The sequence below is a fragment of the Amblyomma mixtum genome, chromosome 3 (genome assembly GCF_055824585.1).
Source record: "Amblyomma mixtum isolate Tamu chromosome 3, ASM5582458v1, whole genome shotgun sequence".
Classification (NCBI taxonomy): domain Eukaryota; kingdom Metazoa; phylum Arthropoda; class Arachnida; order Ixodida; family Ixodidae; genus Amblyomma; species Amblyomma mixtum.
Genome location: NC_143014.1, coordinates 194,112,655 through 194,139,253, shown reverse-complemented (window position 1 = coordinate 194,139,253; position 26,599 = coordinate 194,112,655). Strand labels below are relative to the sequence as shown.

Here is a 26,599-nt window from a genome sequence, read left to right as displayed (position 1 = left end):
CTGACTGGCATGCTTTTCGCACTAATCTCGCCTCCGACTCCTTTCAATCCTACGACGACTGGACGTCGCGCATCTCTGCAGCGCTCACGTCCAGTAGCCGTCGCGTTCGCTCTCGTTACCCAATCCAAGACCCAGATCCTCACCTTCTCCGTTTATGGCGTCGCCGTAAACGTCTTCAACGCTCCTTTCGCTCCCAACCACACAATGCCCAACTTTCCTCCCGGATCACTGCTCTGCGGGTCGAGATCGTCGCCCACTGCGCCTCCCTCGAGCACTCTCGTTGGAGTGCTCTTTGTGATGGCCTTGATTCTTCTTTGCACTCGCGATCCGCATGGTCTCTCTTTAAATCCCTCCTTGGCACTAAGCCTGCCCTTGCTCCCACTCTAGCTAAAGCCCTCACTCAGGGGACTCCCTCCGAAGTTTTTGATCAACTCGCCTCTCTCTACCTCCCGCCCCCTCTGGCACCCTCCTACCCGGTGTACTCAGGTGAACCTAACCCCGATCTGGACCAATGCTTCACTCTCCGGGAGCTCGAATCTGCTCTGGCTGCTAATGCTACACGCTCGGCTCCCGGTGAGGATGCCATTACATACACCACACTTCGTAACCTTCCTGACTGCGCCAAAGAATTCCTCCTCCAAACCTACAATGAGGCCTGGCAGAGCGGCTGCTTGCCGAGCTCCTGGACATCCTCCCTTATTTCTATGATTCCAAAGCCGGGCAAACCTCCCTCTCTCTCTAACCTCCGCCCAATCTCCCTGACGTCGTGCGTTGGTAAGACCCTTGAGCGAATGGCTCTGACTCGCCTCTCTGATTTTCTTGAGGCACGGGAGTTCTTCCCCCATTCTCTCATTGGCTTCCGACGCCGCGTCTGTGCACAGGACATGTTTCTGATTCTCCAGCAAACGTTTCTGTCCCCTACACCCACTCAAATTTACGCACTTGTGACAGTCGATGTTCGCAAGGCCTTTGACGGTGTTTGCCACGATCACATCCTTTCTCAACTCGCCTCTTTGGATTGTGGCTCCCGCATGTACTCCTATATCCGCTCATTCCTCTCTAAACGTGTGGCTCGCTTTCGAGTAGATACCCACTTGTCTAACCCACACCACCTCACCCGTGGCACTCCTCAAGGTGCTGTTCTCTCTCCTACCCTTTTCAATCTCGCTATGGCCCCTCTCGCCTCTCAGCTAGCTGAAATTCCCGACCTGCATCATATATTTTACGCCGATGACATCACACTCTGGTGTTCATCTGGCTCTCCCGGTCACGTACAGGACACCCTGCAACGTGGCCTAGATCTCATCGACTCCTTTCTCACCACCGCTGGCCTCTCTCCTGCTCCTGAGAAATCCGAGCTTCTCCTTCTCAACCATTCCTCCTACCAGCGCTCACACAACCACTTCGTCTCTCTCCACCTTTCTGGCTCTCCCATTCCTGTCGTCACACAGTGCAAAGTTCTTGGCTTCCCTTTGCATGCGACTAAGAATGTGCAAGCCCTCCATCGCGCTGTCACCACCTGCCACTCTGTAACTCACCTCCTGCGGCGCGTGGTCACTCGACGCTCAGGTCTCCACGAGGCTCACGCGTGCCGAGTTGCCCACGCGCTGGCCCTCAACAAGGTCTTGTACTTTGCACCCTACGCTTCCTTCACTCAGACTCAACTTAACGCTCTCGAGACTGCCCTTGTGGGCCTCTACAAGGCAGCTCTCAACCTCCCTATCACTACCTCTACCACTAAGCTCTTTGCCACAGGCCTCTTCCATCCTCTTCGTTATCTTCTCAGTCTCCATCGTGACTCGCAGCTTGCCCGGCTTTCCCTTACCCGTCAGGGTCAGTGGTTATTGACTCAAGCGGGTATCTCGCCCATTCCAATCTCCCCGTTTACCTCTCCTATTCCCACCCCCGCCCCCAATCTTCGTATCCTTCCCCTCCCAACCAACATGTCCCCCGTCCTGCACGCCGGACGTCGTCATGCGGCCGCGCAGCACCATTCCCCTCTCTTTGATACCCAGGGTGTAGCTTACACGGATGCCTCTTTCGTGGCTCCTCGAGGTTCCTGCGGCTACGCCCTGTACCATCCACACCTCCCTACTCCTGAAACCCACACCAGCGGGCCGTATCTACACCCTCCAGACGCATTGTCCCTCGAGGTTCTCGCCATTGCGCATGCCCTCCAGTCATTTGCCCTCCTTCCCTCTCTCCAAGATTACACAGTCTATTCAGACTCACAAGCCGCTATACACCACATACAGAAACGCACCCTGACCCCTTCTCTCCAACAGGAGGTCGAACGAGCGGTCTCCGCACTGCAGCCTTCCATCGTTTTCCTCCGCTGGGTCCCTGGGCATTCAGGGATTGACGGCAATGAGCTGGCCCATCAGCTCGCCCGCGACACACTTTTCCGGGCACCGTTGATCCCCTGGCCCAAGCCCTCGGAGGACGGTGGGAGACTCACCCTTCGCCGCACCATAAAAGAGGTCTACCTTGAGCTCCGCCTCGACAAACGCCTTTACCCTCCCCCTCATCCATCACTCACGGTGCCGGAGTCTCGCCTTCTTCGGCACATTCAGATGAATGCAGTTATCACCCCGTCCCGCCTCTTCCTCTATCGCTATCGATCGGACCCTTCCTGTCCCAACTGCCCCTGTATCTATGCGGACCTGGCCCATTGCCTCTTCTATTGCCCGGCTGCTCAGCAGTCGGGTTCCTTCCCCCCACCCTCTCTATCCATCACCACCTGGCTCGACTGGCTTGGCGCTGAAGGGGAAGAAGAACAGCGGCTTCTGGTCGCCCAGGCGGTCGAAATGCTCGGCCTATAAATTTTGGTCGAATAAAAGTCTTTTACTACTACTACTACTATCGTTTTTCGCCTACATTACTGGACGGACGGCTTCAAGTGTTTGGGGACGCGCTGTGCAAGCAAACTTTGGCCAGAACGAAGCTCACTGATATTTTGGTCGCGTGGAACTATAGCCTCAGTTATTGCAGAAAGTTTGACTCTGTAAGCAGGTCAACTAAGATAATAGCGAAACAGTCGAAAATTTCCGTTATCTTCTTCTTGATGTTCACTTTTGTACCTTCACAAACAGCTTCTGTGTTTAAAACTAGGACAACACACATGAGCGAATTTTCTGTCGTTAAAGGGGTGGAGACACCAAATTTGTGGTTCGCGCGTTCTTAGTTTCAAACGTTTCTTATGGCTCCAGGAAGCATGATACACACTCAAAGATTCATATATTCACAGTGAATAATTTATTATAGCATTTTTAGGTGAACGATTTTCGGTTTCGGTTTCGGAACGCCGAGTTGTACAGTGACGTCACAGAGGGGGAAGATCAACTCATTCGCTTGGTCACGTGGGCCCACAAAAGTTGTGACGCACCTACTGCTGCATCGTCTGCTTTCCCACACACGTGCTGACCAGCGCATGAAAACAAACAACTGCACGTATAGTCCCAGCAGCTCGGATTCTGACAGATCTGATTCCAATGAGTGAGGACATCGACTTTTTTTTTTTTGTTCGCACGCTAATATCGCCTTCGCGGGTTCGCGTGAGGATGCGAAACACTTTGCAAAATGCCAGTAAGCATCGCTGCGCCGCTCTACCCAAGCTGCGCCCACAACCGGTGTCACACTTCGCTGCCGTGCAGCAGTACCTGAGCGCTGCTTGGGATGGTGTACAAATATCACAAGAAAAGACAAGATCGCCTTGTTATCAGAACTGCCAGCTATACTCGAGCACCGCTCGCGGGCGCTCCGGGCGACGAGCTCTGCTGCTGCTTGGCTGCCGTGGTCGTCGCTAGGCCTATAGCCTGTTTAGCAAGCGGCCGGCGCTTCGGAAGTCGCCTGCGCTATAATAAAAGGCCTACTTTTCACAAATAGCTGTAGTGTTAACAGAATCATCTCACAATAAAATAATAGTATGGTCAATCTCCTCGACGCCTTCGGCAGCGGAGCTAGCGGGCGCCAGGCGAGCCGGACCCCAACGTCGCGCCAGCGGCAGCTGCTAGGCACGGTTGTGAGAAATTTGCTCATATCACAGTTGTTACCTCTACTAGTAGCTCAGTATTGGTCAGCGATCCTCAAAAATGACACTTTTTTCACATTTCTTGTCCCATGGTTTATTATTTACGTCAAGAACACTCTTTAGCTCGCTTTTATGACGTCGGCAGACGGTATCCAGGCTGACCTACCGGCCGGCAGACTCGGCGTACTTCACGTCCGCACAAGAAAATACAAAACAGCCATGCTACCAGAAAGGATGCTTTCTAGATTCGAGATACGACAGCATGACTGTGCTAAAAGTGGATCTTTCGGCAGCGACACTGCCTGCGGCAACGCCGGCCGACGACCTGCGCGCTGGTCCCAGACTGCCCTAGTCGTCGCTAGGCCTAGCTGCTTTCGCATATCGACTCCGCAGCTGAGGGCGCTTCGGGACTGGCCAGCGCTCAGAAACGTGCCCCGCTCGGCACCCCTTTACTGTGAACTCGTCCCATAATGAAAGATATGTTCGATTTCCACGACGTCTTCAGCAACAGAGCTAGCAGACGGCAGGCGAACCGCACCAGGTAGCAGCAGCACAAAACCGGCTGATGAAATTTGCTTTCATGATGAAGTTTAGCGCCAAAAACGAGGACAAAGTAGGAGTGAAGACACAACACGAGCGCTTTTTTTTTTGCTTGCATCGCAGTCATCACTTCTACCAGGAACTCGGTATTTGCCAACGATCGTCAGAAACGATGCATTTTTGGTATTCATATATCTCAGGGTTTGCTATGAACGTGAACAAACAATACTATCGCGTTCTTCAGATGCCGGCGTTCGGCACGAAGACTGGCGCAGACCGCCCGGCTCCAAGGAGTGCGCCCTATGACGCTGCCGCTCTCCGCGGTCGCATTGGCTGCCGCTTCCCGTCGTTGTTGCCGCGAGCGGCCCGCCGTTGACATCTAGCAGGCCGGACGCAGGCAACGAGCTGCAATCGGACGTTGCGACGCTGTTCGCAACGGCGCGCCGCAAACCGAGCGAGTGGCGGTTAGCAGCAAACGCGGCTCGCTGGTGCGTCGACTGCGCTCACGCGGCAGTGCCCCGCTCATCGTACGTCACTGTATTTTGGTATGACGTCACTAAAACTTTAATTTTTCTACACCCCTTGTGACGTCATGGTTGATGGCGCTAGCGATGGGTCTAGATCGTGAGAGTGAGCATTTAGGTGATCTTTGGAACCGAATTAAAGTATTTTTTAAACGTTTGTTGCGTCCAACACCTGGCTGTGAGTGCCCTTGCATACATAGGAATCCCATAGCAGGCTTTTTATAGCTTCAAAATTTGGTGTCTCCACCCCTTTAAAGCGATTAAACTTCCTTAGCCATCCACCAACTCGGTTATCGCATTCCGGCTGCACGCAACCTCGACGACACACGGCGTTTGAGAAAGAAATGTATATGGGCCGAGCACATTTACAACGTTCAACCTGCAGGAAAAACTGACCCGTGATGGCGGTGACGGTTAATCATGCAGAGCGGCATTCTTTGAGGGGATTATATCACGCGCGCAATCTTGAGGGCTGCTACTCAAGCGAGAAGTCGGTGACCGCCGTGCTCATCACAAATATATTCTTAACAGAGTCGAACTTTTGAGGGAGTGTATTTGGGATGCAAGCAGTCCATCCTCTTGTCATATAGGCTCCGAAGGCTTTCTAGTTTTGACACCTGACGTAGCCATTTCTCAGCTTATGGCAGTGGCGACAAAGTACCCGGAATATGTCTCTCCTTTGTACATTTAAGTCAAACAGGACCCAGAGCTAGCACTGTTCTTCACACGTACAGCAAGGTGATTTCGGAGTTGTGCGGCTTGCAAATATAACATTATGGTATATGGTCAGGAAGCGAAGTATATGGTCACGAAACGACTTTACTTCGAAATTCATCTTGCATTCTGTGCCCGCGAGCGGTAGTTAGTATTCTCTATTCAACCCGCGCATTGCCGAGACCTGTCTAACACTTTTCTGAAGCTGTGTTTTTGTAACGACTCATTTCCCGATTCATTCTTCTTGCCCCTTTATCACTAACAGCTGCCGCCTGTGACATCAGGAATATCAGCTAGCTAGCAATGTCGTTCTCCGGTATAAAAGGTGGAACTGACTGATTGCACAAATGCAAAATGATTGTTCTGGAAATGAATCTTTACACAAACCCTTTACCTTACATTCGGCAAATTGAACAGCTCCTCTGTCGCTCTCACGTAGGCTTCTGTCTTTCATTAATTAGCCCACTGGACGATCAACGGCTTTGATTTTGTGAACGAGCGTAACGAAGTCCGAAAGGGCATCCGTATTGAGTTCTCGGAAAGGCTGTGTACTATACTGCAGATAGGTACTCTAAAAATAGTGAGGTGCAAATCAATTCATGTGTATTTAATATCGGAATTTGCCTCTTCGCGAGACCGACTTGGGAAACATAATCAACGGTCCTCCGTCGTCGACATCACCCGGCGTGGTAAGAATGTCGGGAAAATAATGCGTCGGGTATGGAAAGACAATCTGATGAGAGGGGCATATGACATGCTAAAACGTGTTATGCTATACTGTCGTCAACGCACACAGTCACTGTGTGCAACGTCATGCACATCACAGTAATTTCTGAACTGCTTTGATGGCGAATTCAAGACCTCGTCGCGCTGACGGCAGAGTTGTGCCGGCTAATTAGCTGCTTGTGAAGAAAAGAAACTCTGAGAGAATGATTATTAATTGCTCAGATGCTGTTTTAAAATGGTACTGCATTTTTTTTTTGTGGTGCTTCATGCTGTCGAGTGGTCGTCCTTACTATGTACAGGTTGCCAAGCCTCAAAGCTTTTCAGGGCGCCTCTGGTCCGAACGTGTCGTATTTGAACAGAAGTGGCGTTGTCTCAAATTAATATGCACAAATTAAATGCAACACTTCAAGCCTTAAATTAGATTTTTACTAGCAAAATTTTCGTGAAATGTATTTGTTGTATATGCCCTTACCTGCATGTACACAAACTAACACGACTAACCCAATACTAACTGACTAATCCTTGTAAAAAAAAAAAAAACAAGAAACTTAAATTTGCAGACTGTACGAACAAAAAAAAGCTTGAACAGTGTTTGAAGATTACGCTGTTGTTGCCCGCGATCATTTGAGCTTCCACAACAGGAGAGGTCAGTCGGTGTAGTTACTGCCTCTAGGCTCAAGATTATTCACAAGTTAAAGCATCTACACCGGGAGTTCAAAATGAAGCGTTGATATTTGATTTTTGTTTCGTTTTTGAACAATGATGAGTAAGCAGCACGCAGAAGCGATTTTTGACGCAAGTCCTGGGGCCAGGCGGTCTATTGGGAGATGGGTAATCGTCGCCTTATATCTCCTAACTAGGTAATGTCATTTAAGCCTTTTAGCTGCTGCAGTTAGCGTGCATATTTATATTGGAACCTCAGAGGAGGCCGTATTCTTAGGCATTTGGTAAACTTTTCATAGCAAGCAAGAGTTTTGTGATATCCACCCCCAAATTTTCAACCCAGCCCCCGTAGTTAGGCGAGCAAGGCCGTGAAGGTAGGCGCAAGATTCCTGCCTGCTGTGGCGCAGTTTTTCCGGGCAATGTCCCATCCGTGACCGGCGTAGAGCAGCAGGTGAAACTGATTGCTGTTCACTTTCCACTTTCGACTGTCGAAATCGACGAATTAATTAGGGCATTGACGGCGGCGGTGACCATCAAACATCATGTGCGCCTGGCTGCATAACCTACGTGCAGGATCGGCCCTCGGCTGCTACTCATCGTTGAATTTTAAAGAATCGCGAAAGTTTTATTTTGAGCACCCTGTATAACCTCTCTGCCCCTCGAGGGCCCTAAGGTACGTTATTCTTTGTAGGCTTTGTGCAGGAGTCTCGCAGATGGGTCTCTGAAAACAATTTGAGATTTCTGCTGCACGAGGTTAACCTGCCACATAAGGAGTTAGGAAGGTATTTTAGTTGCTGCAGTAGGATGTACGATGTAATTCAAGCGCTCACCAGCCTTTATGCTGTCACCTCAAATGGCTTCGACTAGCATTGGCTGTGGGCTTACAGTCCCACAGAGAATACAGTCGCAAAACTGCTCAACGTACAGTCTGCATATGAGAGTGTCAGCTATATGACAATATTATTTGGGACCGACACTCATGCCGGCCAGCTAGGTGAGCGGACAGCACCGCTGCCTTCTTGTAACGTAAGCCTGGGACATGTGCGCGAGTTGGGTTGGGGCCGCCGAATCTGGTGTCCATGCCATGGGCGCTCGACGCGCGGCCGCTTCCAGGGGGACGTCGGCATCCCGGGACCGCCGGGCGAGGACGGTGCCAAGGGCGACAAGGGAGAGCGGGGCCGCAGGGGAAAGAAGGTATGTGGCTCGCCGCGAGTGCCTGGGCCTGGCAGTTCCGAACGCAGGCGTCGCCCGTTACGCCACGCCGGTGCACAGCGGCCGTGCAGCCCACTCCCTCCCTTCCCCATTGGCAGCGCCGAGTTACTCCTAGCTGTATTTCGGATGCACGCACAAGCAGCGCCCGACAGCTTCGGCAGCCAGTTGTGCGGCCTTTTAACGCCCCTCATTACGTTCGACACCCGCCGCGTCAAGTAACGCGACGGCGTGAACACCTGCACAGCGAGAAGGCACCCTGTCCGCGAAGGTTTTGCTCGCAGGGTGCTGGGACCTTAGCGTATGCCAGGGTCCAAAATTCATCCCCTCCCAGAACCATTCTGCGTTCGGGGCCACTTACGGCGCTGTATCCTCACTGGCGCAACGGCAGCGCAGCGTCCACGTGTGTTCTCGAGATGATGCGTGCGTGGTGTGTGTGGCTGTGCGTGCGTGAGAGCCTGCTCTTTTTTCTTTGGCGTGAGTGGTTGACCAGTCCCGTTCTGCCGCTTGACCTCGTTCTTTCCCGAGGTTTTTTTTTATTCCCGCATGTTGCACACCGGTCCTCTGATGGAAGGCTTTCTTCGCTTGACGCCTTTCCCTCGTGCCACCCGTTCGAGCGCTTTGGCGCGCTTCGGGGGACGCCTCACGCATTTCAAAAAATCGCGGGCTGGCCCGTCGCTTCTTTCAACTGCCAGGGCCGATGTATCTAGCAGTCGTCGCAGCGCATGCTTCGGCGCTGCGAGGGACGTCCCGGCGACGTCTGCGCATCACTCGTGAGCCCCGAGAAGCGCGACCAAGTGCGCCGCCTGCCGGCTTCGCATGCGCAGAAAGAGCTGACCCGCTTTTGTTGCCTGCACGCCTCCCGCAGGCCGCTGTGGCCCCACCCGCATTCCTTGTGCGTGTCGTGTCGTCCACCCTTCACCCTCCACCCCCACCCTCCACCTTCCTCATTTGGTTTCTGGGCTGACCAAAATACTGACACCACAAAACAATTTCACCATCACCCGCAAACGTGCTCCCATCATCAACGAGGCTGCAGCGTCAGTCTCCTTCCAGGTGGGTTCAGTGACCAGTGTTCGCCTGCTTCGCCCTGCACGCTCCCGTGCAGGTCTTCTCCCGGGGAGCCGAAGGAACACTCGCGAGGACAGTTTCACGGGGCACGGCACCAGACTTGCGTTTTCTCCTTATTTCTCACTCTTTCTGTCTCCCTCTCAAGCGCACAGAAGTCGAAAGCCCTCACAACCGGCGCAGGTGCACAAAAACTCGCGCGCCCGTGCTGTGTGAGAGAAGACAGGGTCCCGGGAAAAGCTGACTGACGCTGGCCGGAGTGAACCGTCGCAGTCAAGATCGTCGAACCACGGGCGATATCGCGGTGAGCGCGCTCTCAGTCGCGTCAGGTCGCACCTACGATTCGTCCCAAGTCTGGCCGCACCACGGCCGCGCCTCCTGCATGCGGTCACGGTAGCCGCTCTTCTCAGGGAGCGCGCCAACGAGTGAGGCCCTCTTCCTCCGCAGAGAATGTATCGTTCCGCAAACTCTACCGGAAGACGCTGTCAGTAGTTTCGGTTCGGCGAAGCACTGAGCGCAGTTTTGGACGGGAAGCACTGTACATGCAGAGACAGGCACGAGTCTAACGAAAGGTACTCCAGCTTTTCCCCCCTCTATGCCCCGAACGAGTCACTGGATTCACGTTGTCCTCGAGCGAATGGATGGCGCCTGCCCGAAACCACTGGCGCCATTGAGAGCGAACACCCTCCACCGCGTTGTTAACGAAACAGAGCGTCCAATTTGGAGGTAAGTTGCACTTTTCACTCTGGCCGCTCTTTTGTTTTTGCCTAATATCGAGTGAAGACAAAGAAACAAGGGCCTGAGTTTTCCATCCCCCTTGGTTCTTGTTTTCCGTACAGTTTCGGTTGCACTTCCTCCGCCTACTTTGCGTTTACATTTGAGTTGTCCCCTGTGTCGCTGTGCCGCACACTCGTGTAACCCTGCCCTCGATCGGAGCCTCTTTTGTTTTTCGCGTTCCGAGACGCGGGCGTCGCACGGAGCCCGCTCTCGCTAATTACGTTAACCCTCTACCACTACTAACTCCACCGACACGTTTCAGTGTGGATTGTTTAACGGAAAGCGGATTTGAACTGTGTCGAGCTTGCTCGCCCTTCCTTTTTTTTTTATCTTAAGCAACATTTTTTTTTTTCCTATTTTCTGCTTTCTTTTGCTGAAAAGGCAACTTTGTGATGTGGAAGCAGCCACTTCGTTTCGTATTTTAGTACTTCACCTATCGCTGCAAGTACTTGCCTAAAAGTGAATTTTTCTTTTTACTTACATCCTTTGCCACATGTTCCTATTGGAAGGCCTGTAATTTAATACCAGTGGAAGCACTTTCTGTCTGTGTTCGTTAATGTCGTCACCGTTGCAGTTGCTCTGGGTCGCGTCACGCAGTTTTTGTGGCGATTAGCCAGTGTCATCCGCGCACTTTGGTGCTCAATAGCAGCCATTCGTCGCACACTGTAATTTACCGACTGCTGAAGTCAGCTGCACCGGCAGCGAGAAGAAGTGGAGCGCTACACACTCAGTACGTGGCAAATAATCGTTCCTCTCAAGGCGACCGTTGTCTGGATGTTCGGTACCCTGAGAAGAATTATCCTTTTTTGTCCGTTGACGGGCCCAGGGCGTGCATCGTGTTTGTTGGTGTATAAGTTACGGAGATCAAGAACCCGTGCGAGCCTTCGCTACTGAGTTGAAGAACTGCAATGTACTGGTTATTCGTCTTCGTTACTATAGTATTTCACAAATGGCAGCCGGCACCCGCTTGCAGAAGCAAGGAAAACAGTATTGTTTGTTCTGAGGTTAGCGATGAGATATTCTTGAGCCTTAACGCTATTTTGTGTTGCGGAAAAACGCACAACAGGCAACAAACCTCGAGGTCGCGAATGTGCCGTAGTGAGCCCTGCCACAGAACTGCCCAGCCTGTTTCCGGCTATGGAGGTGCATCACGCTTCTGCTGAAGACCGCGATACTCCGCTGCTCAGTTTACGCAGTACCCGCCGTTTCGCGTGTAGCCCCTCTAACTAAACAGAAGTAGTCGTAAATCGAAGCCGGCTGCCACCCCTGTCACTCCGCTCGCCAGTCTCGTTTAGTTCCGCAAAAGCAGTAACCGGCAAAACAGTGAGCTTCTGCAGCGCCGAAACGCAAAGTCAGGGCGGTGGCTTTAATGCTTTGCATCCCGTCCAGTGTCGGATGATCAGTCGTCTGCGCGTTAGCTGCCGCATGCATAAGAAACCAGAAGGCTCGCGTGGCAGCGATAAGCAACGCATGCGCGAGACTGCTCGGCTCGGACCACGCGAGGCCTGCGTGTTTCTGCCCGACTGAGTAGATGGCGACACCTTCGTTTGTAAACGCTCACGTGCCTGTCCGCGGGCAAGGAAGTTCTTGGCGTCGTTTTATTTCTGTTTTCGTTCCTGCATTTCTAGAGCGCACGAGGAATGGACGGAGACGATGAATGAGCGCTGTGCACTTACCCATTCTCTGTCCACCTTTGTTTTTCTCCCCCTCTCTCCCCTTAGGGCAACACCGGACGAGACGGTAGGTCCATCCGCGGCCTCCCCGGTCAGAAAGGCGAGCCCGGAACAAAGGGCATGAAGGGAGACTTCGGCCTTCCCGGACCCAGGGTACGCCACTCCGTATTGTGACTCCTTCCGGGCATATCAGCCGAACCGGGTCCACTCCGGTGTGCCCCCTGTCACGCCGCTGTCTGGGCACTGAACACTGTGACGCGTTGTTTTAGAAAGTGTCCGTTACCGCCCGGAAAAACCAGAGAGGAACAAAAGGGAGGGTACAAAGGATGTTCTAACCATGGCGCACTTATCTGAAGGTATTTTATATATGACAGGCGGAAGCGCACGGCTTCTCTCCGAAGAGTACTTCAACTACTCTCATGAAGTTTGTTCAGTTTAGCAGATCAAATTCCATTTGTTGATGGTAGGCGCGGTTTCTTTCTCGCAAGGCACGACAATGCGCCTTTCAGAAACGTCAAACATATGGCGTTATGTCTCCGCAACCCCAATTCTCAAAAAGATCGTGAAGACCGCGGGCAACACGTCGTTTATTTAGGGCACGACGCTAACGCCTTTCAGCTGTGAAAGTTTAATGCCGTTTGTGCTCGCTCAAACGTAATCACAACAGACACGTAGTACCTTTACTCTCGAGGCGTCTTACAAGTTTACTGCAGGTATCGACCTCTGCAAGCACTAATCATGAGTCTTTCTTTTTTATCTTTCATTGCCACTTCAGAGAGTAGCCCTAAGCTGGGGCTTGATTTATAATTATTGGGGAGAATGGAAACAACGTGCGTGTAGGAAGCGGGGACTTACTTTCCACCTCAGCACCATCAACATGCTAATTTTATGTATCAAGGAGCGTAAGCAGGTTTTCCATTCGAGGTGGTAAAGCCCCGCATGTCTGAACTTCCACAATGTTTTGACAACTTGTCGACACAGTCGGCATTGATCCAACAAGACTCGGAGGAAGAATCTTGTCGAACTGCGACTGGCGTGTACCGCGGCATTCAGGCAAGCTTGCTGAGGGCTTTTTGTGATATGAGCGCGCCCATATCTAAATCTATGCGGTGATCTAGAATCCTGAGCTTTTGCTCCCTAATCTGCGGCGTACGTACGATGATCTACGTAAGATGACTGGCCGATTAGGATAGCCGATCATACGATGCCCGAGGCTCCCACCATTCATGGACCGTTCGTTCCTGCAAGTAGCGTTATTATTCTAGTCTATGGCCGGATGACGCCATCTTTAGCTGCCTTTTCGCAGTATCATTTTAACGAGATAAAGCAAAGTACCCTGTAAAGCTGGTCACAGTTGGCGGATTACTCATCTTCAGCCCTCAGCACGATCTCGTTTTCTTATTTTTTTTTTCGCTCTTCTATACTGTGTGACAAAGAGGAAAATTTCCACTCATGCCAATTCCTTTTATTCTTTTAAACCGATGTCGAGCCAAGGTAAACTCCGGGGCAAGGTCGTCGGAGGAGACCTCCGTGCTCGTCAGAGAGCGAGCGAGAGTTGAGACGCCTCCGCAGTCGTCCTCCACCTGAAGCGGAACAGTCGGATACAACTCAAGGACGAAGTGGCATTTACCCGACAAAGAACCCCCTTCCAGCCAAAGGCGTCGGCTGATTCTCATGAGCCTGATAGTGTGACAAAGCGGGGAGTGGCTGATGAAAGGGGATAGTCCCCTCCTTCCATGGTTGGGGATAGTCCCCTCCTGTGTTGTCACGCTAACAGTTTCATGACAATCGGCCGACGCCTTTGGCTGGAAGGGGGTTCTTTGTCGGGTAAATGCCACTTCGTCCTTGAGTTGTATCCGACTACAGCAGCGGAGCTTCATTTCCTCAGACCTATCCCAACAAATGGCCCATCCATTCTTGTTTAATTGGTTTCGACACGGAACAAGTGGCAACTCAATTTTCACCGGAACAGCGCGCACTAAGACACGGACAAGAAGGGAGACACGACACACACGAGGCCAAGAACCTTAATCTGAAAAGAGTTAAAGCTAAGGCCAAGAGAGTGTGCAAAAAACTTAACCTTGAACTGTTAACGAAAAGAGCCAAAAACAGCGCTCGTGTGTGTCGTGTCTCCCTTCTTGTCCGTGTCTTAGTGCGCGCTGTTCCGGTGAAAATGAGTTACCAACTTGCCCAAGCATCTGTTTTGGCAACTCAAGCTGTACACATGTCATGCTTGAAACCGGTGAACAGTACACATTATGTATGCATGTGCGCATGTATATTCTTTTATCGTACGGTTTTAGAAAGCGCTAACTGGCACAGGAACGTACACACACTCGCACACACACTACCATTTGTATCCGTTCCTGTGCAAGTTAGCGCGTTCCAAAAACGTATGATGAAATACCAGCTAGCCCCAGTAGTGGCTCTTCTTACTTGCATTCTTTTTTTTTTGTTGTTGTTCTTTCGACTTTGGAAGGTCAGTTTTAACGGCGCCCCACGCACATAGGTCCGTAACAAAATTGTTAGCGGTGCCTGTGTACTATTTTTATGCGGCCCAGGGTTCCTTAGCGTAAGCCTAGCCTGCAGTGTATGCGGGCGTTGCGGGCGTTGGTTCTTGCGCTGGGGCCTTTGTAAACACATTTCGGCAGGATTCCGCCCTTAGCCGAGAGAGGCGGAACCCGCATTCCCAAGCTCAACTGCAAGTCGCCTCAGCCTTAGCGCCAATGCTGGGCGTAGCTCGCGTGAAAAAAAAGAAAAAAGAAAGGGCTCATCTTCAGGCCTAAGCGGCGACGTTTCATTTGCACGCTGTACTACTACAGCTCGCTGAGTGTGAATATGGTTTCAGTATTAAAGAGTAAGTCTGGCTCAGGCAATGGTGGCTAAATATGAGTATCTGTGGGATAATTAACGACCGTTTCTAGGTTAGTAAGTTTGGGCTCGTCGGTATTTCATGGCTACATGTTATAGCGCATAAGGGATATTGGAAAGCCGAAGACGGTGCACACAGCACAAGCACTAACTTCCGACAGGCTGGAAATAAATCCGGATATAAATCGGTGGGAAGTCGGCGCCTGTGCTGTGTGCACCCTCTTCGCCTGTTTGAGTGGTTATGGCGGTCGACTGTTGAACGCGAGGCCGCGGCATTGAATCCAGGCCGCGTAGGCGGCAATTAAACGAAGGTGAAAGGCAAAACATGCCCTTTTGTTGTGTGACGTCAGTAACCCCAGGTGGTCGCAATTAGTCCGGAGCCCTTTACTACGACTTTCTCTCTCTCTTTCTTCGCCCCACCTCCCCACCCTCATTCATCCCCTTTTTCAAGGCTCGGGTGCCCACCCTGAGTGACACAATTATAGATTTCCTTGCCGGACAACCAATTATTATTATTATTATTATTATTATTATTATTATTATTATTATTATTATTATTATTATTATTATTATTATTATTATTATTATTATTATTATTATTATTATTATTACTATTATTATTATTATTATATCCCTTTTGCCCAACAGCCTGCAGTCATACATGGCCGTTAGATTTTTGGGAGGCTGGCGTACGTGTTTTCTCAGCATTCATCTGTTTTCTTTGCTTTATTGTTGTTGCGAAAACTTCAGGTCAGCTCACGAAGATTTTATAATTGGTCTTACGGATCGATTCTTTTGGAGATCGGAGATCTAAATCTTACTGTATGGCCAACGGGGATGTGAACGAGAGCGGCTATAGCAGTTCGTCGTGAGCTACGTCTAGATATAGGGCGAACGGGCCGCGTCGTCCGGCGACGAGTTCTTTACCACTGCGAGTGCATGAAGTGTGTTACGACGCCCGGTCCCCTTGCCGTGCCTCGGCCGTTTGCGCACGCATAGGTAGCGCGACCAGGCGACCTCGTGGCGTACGCAGGGCGAGAAGGGCAGCGTCGGCCACCCTGGCAGGCCCGGGGAGGACGGCGTCCCTGGACGACCCGGAACGCCGGTAAGTATACGAACGGCACGTGTGTGTCTCCTCGGCGATGCTGTGTTTCGTCGGTCATTGAACTTTTCACCGAAAACGGCGTGCAGTTGAGCCCGATGTCTTGAAAATTAAGAGCTCTCACCAGCAAAGACAGTGCTGATTCCGAGTTCGACTTAGCTCAGCCGCGAGACCAGTGTGGGCGGGGGAAAGGCTTTTAACTCGTTCACTGGATCGCGACGTCTGATCTGATGATTCAACCTTGTGGTCAGTAATAACGTCTTCCAATGTGCCTTCGAAGATGAGGCAGCTTTCAACCTAAACACCCGCCGCACATCGAGATGAGCATACGAGATGAGTTTTTTTCTGTCGTTCCTCCCGACGAGGTGCAACGACGACCGCGAGCAGCCAAAATTTTTATTTTGTTCTTAGATAAAAAGTGGCAATAACAGTCAGCTGCAGCAGTCGGCTGCTATAGCTTGGTGGAGGTCTTTTTAATGAACGCCTAATTGTTTGAGCGCATGCTGGAAAATACGAAGCTCGCAGATGTGCGAGGTTTCTCCCTGTGCTGTCAACAGTCCAAAAGGCGCGTGGTTTGACCCTGCTGTGTAAAGAACAGATTGGCGTATATAGTAACCCGAGTAGGTCACAAGTGGGTATTTTGTTTTGTTCACTCATGTTCTCAAATCTTCTCTTTTGGGTTTTTGACTGCGGCGTTGGATGTCAACTGTACACGAGCTGTAATGATGCTGAGCTTAAGTTGCTAACTCATTCTGCAGCCCGCCAACTATACTTCATTTAAAGCTTCGGGCGAGCCAGCTATGGAGCAAGAACATAACCTGAAGTCATCGGCTTATTTTTCGATTTGCATTACATACGAGAACACGGCCCTTTTGACTATTCTGCCACTTCGAAAGCCACCTGTGGCCAATTTTTTTTAATTCTAATAACTGGTTTTCATTCCTTAAAACTAGTTTCTGTCAGGTACTGCGGAAGTCACAAGTTAGACAGGAACACGTGCGCACCGCAAACTGCTCGCAAAATGCCGGAAAAAGGCAGTAGGTTAGTTTTCTTTACGTTCTAATAAGCTGAGCATTAATTAAGCCGATGACTGCAGGTTATGCCATATTAGCTGCATGACGGATTTTGCCGAAACAGTCAGAGACTAAAGGGTGAGCTGGAAACCTCTTCTGCTTCCTCGCGGTTTCAGCCAAACCGACCATCTATAGCGCGAGCAAATTTGGCAAATAAACTAAAGTTGAGCTTATGAAAACTGTTCCACCTAAAGCCATTCCTGCTTCTTTTTTTTTTCAACTGTTCCCGCGCATTCTGCAATTGCAGGGTGATCCCGGAGCAAAGGGTGAGAAAGGCAGCGCCGGCGAAACCAGTCCTCCGGGCCTGATGGGCATGCCGGGACTGCCAGGTCCTCCGGTAAGTTCACGACGCTCGTGCCACTCGGCCGATCCACGCCAACGAATCTGCTCACAGCGTGGCTAACTGTTTTCGTCGCAAATGATGATTGCAGAGCGAGCTCATGGCCCGATTCTGCGCGTATTTTGTGCGCACAGCTGGGGAAAAACGAGAAACCCCAGTGTGAGGAACGCAGGAACATAGGGATCCGATTGAGCGCCTCGGCGCTCATGTCGCCTACTTGATTGCCCCTGTGCCTCGGACTGTTCGCCCTGCGGATCCAATTGCGTGCGTGGTCGGCCAGTGCCGTCGGTGTCTGACGTAACCCATACACTGCCTCTGTAGTTCTCTGCAGCGGTGTCGAAGCTAAACCTCGAGGGGCACCGACGTGCTGTGATGTCGTCCCGAGTTGTCGGCTTTTAAATGTTATCTTAATCCGTTGGTAGAAAGTTGGATTCTCGAAAAGCGTAAATGAAAAGCACTAGCACAGTTGTCGGCGCACGAGTTGGTATGTACAGGGTCATTTTTTTTCTTAACCTTTACGAATTTTAAAAACTGTGACAGATACGTCGGTGCAGTCTGTTGAGCTGGATTGTGCAGCAAGGCGGACATCATTCTCATATGGATGAATAACAGACGATTAAATCTTTAATTAACTAATAAACATTTTTATTTTAATTTTAGGGGGCAAGATTTAGTTGCGAAATCGATGGCCGTCGACATCGAAGATGAGCCTTGTTTTTAATTTTTTTTTCTTCGGCAATGTTGTTCCAAATACGTAACGTAAAAAATGCGCGTTTGAAACCTCGTTGAGTTGGCTTTCTCGCATTGCATATCTACAAACTGGCGTCTCTCGCACTTCTTATGCGTCACATACAGGCTGTTGACGCTGCCACCAGTTGTTGGCGATGATGGGTCGGTTCGGGGTCGTTGCTAGCTCACTTCAAGCCTCATTTTGAGCCTCACTAGAGCCTCACTTCAACTTCACTTCAGTCTCACTTCTAACCACCATGTTGTAAACATGTAAATAAACCCTCTTGTAATCTTCCTCCCATCGCTTAACTCTTTGACTTGGCGGCACTACTGTCCTGGTGGTGGTGGGAACGGGTGTCGAAGCTTGACCGCGGTCCCGTCAAGCGAGCAGCAGCAGTGAGCTAGCAACGGCCCCGAACCGACCCATCATCGCCAACAACTGGTGGCAGCGCCAACAACTGGTGGCAGACCCAACAAGGCACAGCTGGTTTACTTAATGATTTAGAAGAAGTTGATATATCGGCGACGATACCACGAGCGGCGAAGCCCTTTTATAATTAGGTAATGTGGGAAAGCCAACTCAGGATGCTTTCAAATGCTTATTTGCGACGTTCTATGTTTCGAACCACACTGCCGATTAAGAAAATTTAAAAGCAGGACTCACCTTCAACGTTGACGGCCATCAATTTCCCAGTATAACCTTGCCTCCTAAGGTCAAAAATAAAAAAGATTGTTATTTAATTCAAGTTAATTAATCGTGTAAGTATTAATCTATATGAGGTACATGATGTCAGCCTTGCTTGTAAGCGATCGTACGACGCAATTTCTCATCGGCGCCTGCTCCCGTCGAGACGGCGGCAGTCGTCTCCTCGACTCACGAGGCTCACGTGAATCTGGCTCGGTGCGCCGGTCGGTCCAGAGTGCATACCGCATCGCCTGCCTATCCTCTTCCATTTCTTCCCGGCGCCGTCCGGACGCCGTTTGTGTTTGTGATGTTTGTGTTTTCGCGAGTGCGGCGCGTCGACTCACCAGCGTCGGCGGCCGGAAGCGCAGCAAGTGTATGGTGCGCGAACGATCTGAGCGGACGTGCGTAAGACAGTGCGAACCCTTTTGAAGTGCGCGAACTTGAATGGTAACCGCAATATATTCATTGTTTATTCCCAATAATTTTTTGTGTGCGTCGAGTGTTCTTACTCGCTCCCCCTTCCTTGTTTCGGTCATTCGCTAATATGCTGTACAACCAGCTCAACAGACCGCACCAATGCATCTCTTACACGCTGAAAAAAAAATAAATCTCTAAAGGCTAAAAAAAATCACCGTGTAAATCCATGACGAAAAATTGCGCACAACAAAACTGGACATACACAGAGGAACAGAAGGTGCAGCGACTAAACTTGTGTGCTCTTGTGTGTTGCATCTTCTGTTCCCCTGTGTCTGTCCAGTTTTGCAGTGTGCAATTTTTTGTCGCAAAGGACAGTGTTTCAAACAGGCGAGGCCGGAGCAAAAGACGGCCAGATTCGCCCCAAGCTTGTTTTACAGCATTGCGGCGGACTCGTGAGACAGGATGTGAGGCGCAGCCTCTGTCTGTGTAGCAATCACGAGGCATCAAACAACGAGGAGTTGCAGCGGCGTGCGTCGGGGCAACGATGGATGAACTCTAGAGATGCCGCACAACTCTTTGGCACGGGACATCGAGCATTAGCGTTCTTAAGACAGGCACCCGTGGTGGTATAATTTATTTCTTGCGCGTCATGACGGGGACAGGTGACGTCGAGGTGTCGCACTGCCCTTTCGCTCGAGTGGCGCGCCTAACAGCCCCGATTCTCGCGTGCAGGGGAAGCCTGGACCGCAGGGAGAGAAAGGAGACAAAGGCGACAGCGTAAGACCTCTTCCTTGTTCATTAGCGCACATGCCCGGAGCGTGTGCCTCCTGCGTGACCCATCGCTCGTCTTCTTTTCCGTTGCAGGCGCCGGTGCGCTACATGAGACAGGCAAGTGGTCCGTCTTTTTCATGTCACTCACAAAAATGACAATAGTGATGATGATGATAATAATAAACGGGGAGCGAAAATTCCTACAGGCTGGTTTTTACCTGTCCCGTGCTGTCTTCCCGGGTGTGATATGTGTGCGACTCCGAGGAGGGTTGGCCGTTCGTCTTCGGTCGCCACTCGCACCAGCACTAATACGAGCCACCGGCGTGAGATTAACGGATTCGCGTGCCATCTTGAAATCGGCCTGTCAGCTCGGTCATTTCTTGGCTAAATTGGAGATTCTGAGAGCACTGGCGGCTCTGGTAATTTAGAGGATCTGCTCGCATTCCTCAAGTTCCATTTTTCTCCCGAGAAGTTACTGGAGGCGGCTTCCTTTCGCCTGTTTTATTTCTTGCGTCTTGCTTCCGTTAAGACAAAAGGTTAAATCTATGCGTCGCGTGCAGCATGTTCGCTTCGTCCTTTCACGGACGTACAGATACTTCGAGCTCGTCTTTAGTGTACAGGCGTGAGCAAAAAAAATTATCACTAGTGACGCCACCGAAGCGGCGAAATCACACCGCGCGGCTGGCGCGGCCGCGGTTTACAAACATTTCTGGCACCCTTCTTATCGGCGTGCTCGTAACCGCAGCGCCAAGCGTTATCTGCCACTCCGGTGGCACGTCACTTGTACTAATCATTTTACTTCTCACGGCTCTGTTGTGAGGTTACTCTATCGGCAAAACAGTGAACTTGCGCTGGTCGATGCGCACAGGCTATATCCTAGTGAAAAAAGATGTATGATGCAATAACCTCGTTCAAGTTTGTTATACAAATGGCCGATTCCATAGGACATTTGTATGACAAAGCCTGTATGAGATTATTTCTTCATACAGCATTTTCAGTATGGTAGAGCAGCTGCTTCGCCGTTAGCACTAATTTCAAAAGCGCGGAATAGGATGGACAGAAGCGCCGACTCTGGCGCGCCGCGATGCATTCGGCAGGCGCGATTTTGCTACACGAACGCCCAGCGCGCGTCTGACGCTCAGCGTTGCGCTGTTCTCCCGTCCTCCGGTCCCCTTTGTGCACACTTTGTTCGCGCTTTTTCGCTTTCGCTATCCTCCTCGCAGAAACTACTTTACCACATCGACGAAACTGCCGTACACTTCCGCGAAAAGAAATGATGTGGCGGCCAGCAGCGCAACAGGTGCTTCACTAGAAAAGGGCCACGCAGGCCACGCGCCAGTGTAACGCCACTTGGCAGACGACAACCGCACGGGCCTCGGAATTGCAAGACCGATCGGCGCGGCGGGAGCGTTGTACCGGCGCATGCACCAGTAGTAAATCCGAGAGCCACTTGTCAGACGCCGTATGAAGCTTTCTCCGTAGTAGACACATTGCTCTCCATTTATCAGAGGATTCGACGCTCTTGTCAATCTTACTCCGTGTTCAAAAGTGAAGGCTTTTATGCTTCCCGTTTGACCATTTGCAGAGTGTTGTGTATGCGTCAGAACGGAATTCAAGATCTGTTGACTCAACCCTGAGGCACGCCGCTTAAGCATGTCCGCGCGGGGAGGTTTGTTCAATAGAGAGCAGTCCCAGCGCACATGTTTAGCCACCAAACGCTGATTTCACAGCTCAGGTTGTAACTTAATGGTTGCAGTTTAGGTGAACAGAGCGATTTTATTTTTGGTTCGATACTAACTGCGCCTCTCGTCATCCACCGTGCTCAGAAATGGGCTCCCGGGCCAGTCGTGAAAGTGCGAAAGGTACAGCCCCATCACGTGGCGACCTCTCTCCGAGTTCGTACGCACTCACACACGCAACAGCTATAGAGCGGAATTCACTACGAAAGTCCAAAACGCGACGCGCACTTCGTCACTGATTATGCGGGGTCGCCGTTCGTACAGCGACGACGACAGGCGCTTTTAGGCGCCTTGCCTTCAGGGCGCCACCTTTTTCGTTTTGCGCACCTCGTCTCCTTCGGCGTCCAGGAGATTATGCGACTCTGAGCATTCCCTCGCAGTCGGTTGTCGCGTGGCCGTCGACCGACGGTCAGAGTGGTGGCTCTATTGATGGTACTGGGAACACTCCGCGCGTGGGTTGGCGCAGCGTGTCGGGAATCAAAAAGAAGATATAAAAATATAATCGAGGCGGCCGCAGCATTTCATATCACGAATGTTCGAAGACGTTGTATCTCTACAGAGCGCACTCGGAAGCTGCAGCGTTTCGTCGCATTTTTTTTTTTCTTCCGCTCGCTCGACGAGCCCGAACGCAGGAAACGCGTCGCCGGTGCGTTCCCTTAAAGCGCCGTTCTGCTCCATTTTCCGGGCGTTTTACAACTCAGCGGAGGACAACAGGCGATGCCTCAAGAAGCAGGGGATGAAAAATTCATGGCGAATCTGGATGTTCGTTTCGCGGCACTCTTATGTATGGTCCACGCTCAACAGGCACGGGGAATCAGTCACCCAGCACACCGCACTGCGGTGAATGGAACGGGTAACATCGCAGACATTCTTCCGAGAAAATTGTGCTTCCGCTCCCTTTCACCCCCCTCCTCGTGAGGCCGTTTCTTCATTCTGTTTTCCTTTTCAACTTCTCTTTTTTTTCTTTTTTTTTCTTCTTCGTCGTCTTGTTTTTCCAAGCTATTGTTTTTTCTGCAATGCATCTTTGCCAAGGCTTTCGCTCTTGGTTTATTCTTTTTGGCAATATCCTCTCGCACACGAGCTTTCCTCATCGTATCTGGGAAAGGGGGGGGGGGGACGCGACTGTGTTTAAGGAACGCGGCCGTGGCGTATAAATTTCATTTCTTTGCATTCATGAAACACTTCATAAGACTTAATGTTCCACTGTGCAGTCCGCATGCTCTGAATTAGGCTGCATGATTTTATTCCGGGATGCGTGCAAATACGGTACAAAAACTGATTTTTGTTGCTAATATTGCGTTCCATAAACTTCAGGCTGCGGGTGCGCATACGGCCCGCAATCGCAGAACAGTTGAACGCAGGAAGGGGGCTTTAGTAGAAGGGTGCCTAGGTTCAGTGGTTCATTTATTATCATTATTTTTTAAAATAAGGTCATCAAAATACTGCGAAGTTGGGGTGAAAGTTGTGCTTACAACTGCAGACTTCCTACTCTCACGGTACTACGATGTAGCTTTCTGTGATGGTAGCGAAGTTGGGGTGAAAGTTGTGCTTACAACTGCAGACTTCCTACTCTCACGGTACTACGATGTAGCTTTCTGTGAATCCTTCGAGCGGCAGCCACATACAGGAAGCATAGGTATATTGTTGACTGGTATCTTGTTATGCTTCTCCGCTCTTCAAAAAACTTAGTTTTAGTTTCATGTTGTCAGTTTCATTTCGGTCGTAGTTTCCTTTTCTTTATCAATCCCGCTTTCTGTGCGTCATGTCGTTACGTATAGGACGTATAGCCAGGCAAGTTTAAATTATCATTCGTTCATTTATAGTAGTGCGGTGAAGCTAAAGTTTAACACAGCGGAAAAGCGTGGAAGGGAACGGCCAGGCCTCAACACAGAGACGACACGGCATAACTTGTTAGCACGCCGGCATTACTGACTAACTTAGCGCGCAGTAAATTGATGGCCTAGTGGTTTCAGCATCAGCCTCGCACGCGGAGATGCTGGATTCGACCCAAAGGGCCGCTGCAGGTACCCACCGGTCTGTGACTTTCGTGTGCAGTGGGATGATTGTGCGCATTAACGTAGAGCGCAGTAAAGGCCCTCTTGCATATGCATTACAGATATATTCATTTTCTGGAAATAAAACTTGAATATACTTTAATGCAGGCATGCAATGCACGCCTCTAGCCCGACTTTTCGTGTTCGACTTCGCATTGACCTCACAGTCACGTGACTTCTCGAGCCTTGTGCGTCCGCCCACGCGACTCCCGATAATTAAGAGCAACACAGATCACACAGAGCTTTTGCTTCCGAGCGAAATTCGAACCCACGCCACTGCCGGGCGCAATAGGTATTGCTCTTGCCTGGCGCCTTAAACATCTGGATGCCAACTGGTTATCGAGCGAGTCTTCGAGGCACGTAGTTTCTATGTATATATGCAGCGAATTTTAGCCCTTGTTATTTGTTTTTTACTCTTATTCCCACCCTGCCATTGCTATTTACGGCAGCAAAGGCGCAGTAGTTCTCTTCCTGGCTGACAGCTACCAGACGAGGAACATAAAAATTGCCTTCAGTAAAATAGCCGTCACGCCGTGCTAGAAAAATGGAGACTCCCCCCCCAATCACTAAAAAAAAAAAACGAAGCCCTCTTTTCTCCTCAAGCAGCGCAATAAACGAAGGAGTCACGCAGCAGAACTAGGCCGTGCTTAAAATCAAATTTCTTTTTAGTGAAATCAGCGGCAGCGTACTGCAACACGGACGATTTATGCTGCGAGTGATGCATGCCTGCGGTGGGGGCGTAGGTTGCGGTGGCCATATTCTTCCTCTTTTCCTTTTTTTTTTTGTTTTGTGGCTAGAGCAGGTGGCACGGTACTTTCCGTCGCAGTTGCCTTGGCTCTCATGGGTGTGATCGAAGCTTCGGCTTCGATTCACGGGGCTTGCACAGCACGTCATAGCATCGATGTGTTCAAGCGGACACGAAATCTGGATATTTAACTGTCCTGACAAGGACATGTTGGGACGTGGGACTGGTGATCGAAATTCAGTGCAGTACCGTAAAATCCGGGACGGCTAGCAGTCCTACTTGCACCATTTGGCCACCGCCGCTAGGCTGCGAGCGCTGTTTCTAACCGGTGTTTTGTCCGAAACGAGACGGCGTATCTTCTGCACACACCTACCACACAGCAGCCATCCTTACTCTTAACGAACGAAAGAGGCTTACTGCTGTCATCTGTTGAGAACATGCTCAATGCCGAAAAGCTATGTTTTGGCATTGCTTGACAGATAGCACAGGATTCCTGCGGTGGCGAACACACACCACGGAACGGCACAGTAAACTTCCACGTTTGCGATGTCCTTGCTCGCACTACTCACCAGTTAACACATACTTCGTTCGTTGGTTCGTTCGGTCATGGGGGGTTTGGTTTACTTGGGTTTAACGTCCCAAAGCGACTCAGGCTATGAGGGACGCTGTAGTGAAGGGCTCCGGAAATTTCTACCACCTGGAGTTCTTTAACGTGCGCTGACATCGCACAGTACACGGGCCTCTAGAATTTCGCCTCAATCGAAATTCGACTGCAGCGTCTGTCGGGTCAGCACGCGAGCGCCGTAACCACTGAGCCACCGCGTTGGCTTAATTAGCATATTTTATAACGATGACGAATAATGTTACAAAGCCAAATCGTATCTCTCTTTTGCTCACAGAAGATTTGCAGTACAACCCGGCCGTGCTACGCCTCGGCTATTCTGCGTGTGGCACGCATAATCTGATAAGTTTCACGCAAAACCATACCCTCGGAAGTTAGTCCAGGTCAAGCACGAGCTTTTTTTTTATTTTCTTAATTTTTTGCTGCACTTCTTTAAGCTCAGTTCAGACTACAGGGAAAACGTTATGTTCTCAATGGAAATACCCTTTCGCGGGATTATTTGTGTAGCCAGCAAATCGATGTAGGAACGTTTAAATAAAACTCACTGTATAAATATTCAGTTCACAGCTTTTGCTCCCGTACTGCAGTCACAGATGTAGGACGCGTTACAAGAATAGCATGCGGTGGCGTGTATGGCTTTTAATCAGCAGACAACGTGCACATTAAACGCAGACATGTTTTTTTTTTTTTGTCACCGCGCTGTGCTGAAAACCATGCCTATGGGAGTCGGCAAATAGACTTCCACTGCCTTGCTCATCTAATGAAGTCTTGCGTGTTTCTAGAGCTTGCTGGTGGTAAAAAAGAAACGAAAAACAAAGAAAAACTAGCATGCAAACAAGTAATTTCATCACGAACTCCCGCTTCCATCTTTTTATCTTGGATGCTGAAAGTAACACTTCGTGGAATTTTTGTCATTTCCACTAAAGGTGGCGGCTGTATATTGGTGTCGGTGTCTGGCTTTTCACAACTGTACGCGCCCTCTCTGCTGCCGTACTTTTTTTATGACTCAAGTAACTAAATTTACACGCAATATTGCTGTCTAAGGACGCCCCCGTACTCAGTATTCCTTGTAATACTTATCGCCTGAACTAAGCTAGCGCTGGAGCACTCAATTATAACTTTGAGGATTGCATCATAGGGCTTTTTTTCCAGATGCTCCCGTTAAAGTTCACTGCGGCCGTGCTGCACGTACCCACGTCCAGCGTTCTGAAGTCTCGTGAGAATGAGAGCTCATAAGTAGTAGAGCGCACCTTCAGCTTGTACTCGCAAGCGGGCTTGTTCTCAGGTGCCTGTGTGTGGTGTATGTAGCGGCCACCTTCATTACTACAAGATGAGAGAGCGGGAGCTAGCGGAGCTGATAGAGGGCGCGCATTGCGTGCTTATGTGGCCGGCGAGTGACAAGCGCGTCCTGCTGCCCCTCCTCCCCACCGTTCGCAGAAGTCCAAGCGCAGGCCCCCGGACCACCACCACCACCACTTCGCCTCCGACCACGGCGGCGGAACGCAGGTCGGCACCGGCTCGTACCTA

At 50.6% G+C, this 26,599-nt stretch overlaps 1 protein-coding gene across 18 annotated transcripts in view; it reads left to right on the top strand.

Moving 5' to 3' along the window:
• The window catches only part of LOC149353166 (uncharacterized), a 331,688-nt gene that overhangs the window by 250,556 nt on the left and 54,533 nt on the right, over positions 1-26,599 (top strand). For 8 of the 18 annotated variants that reach the window (XM_089582368.1, XM_089582359.1, XM_089582364.1 and 5 more), the window contains 7 exons: positions 8,311-8,391; positions 11,973-12,077; positions 15,829-15,900; positions 17,218-17,307; positions 19,874-19,918; positions 20,006-20,029; positions 26,510-26,578. In XM_089582368.1, the coding sequence (XP_089438494.1) occupies positions 8,311-8,391; positions 11,973-12,077; positions 15,829-15,900; positions 17,218-17,307; positions 19,874-19,918; positions 20,006-20,029; positions 26,510-26,578 (486 nt within the window). Of the gene's footprint in view, positions 1-8,310; positions 8,392-11,972; positions 12,078-15,828; positions 15,901-17,217; positions 17,308-19,873; positions 19,919-20,005; positions 20,037-26,509; positions 26,579-26,599 lie in introns of all 18 variants that reach the window. The other 10 variants (XR_016290916.1, XR_016290919.1, XR_016290917.1 and 7 more) reach the window with 3 other exon arrangements.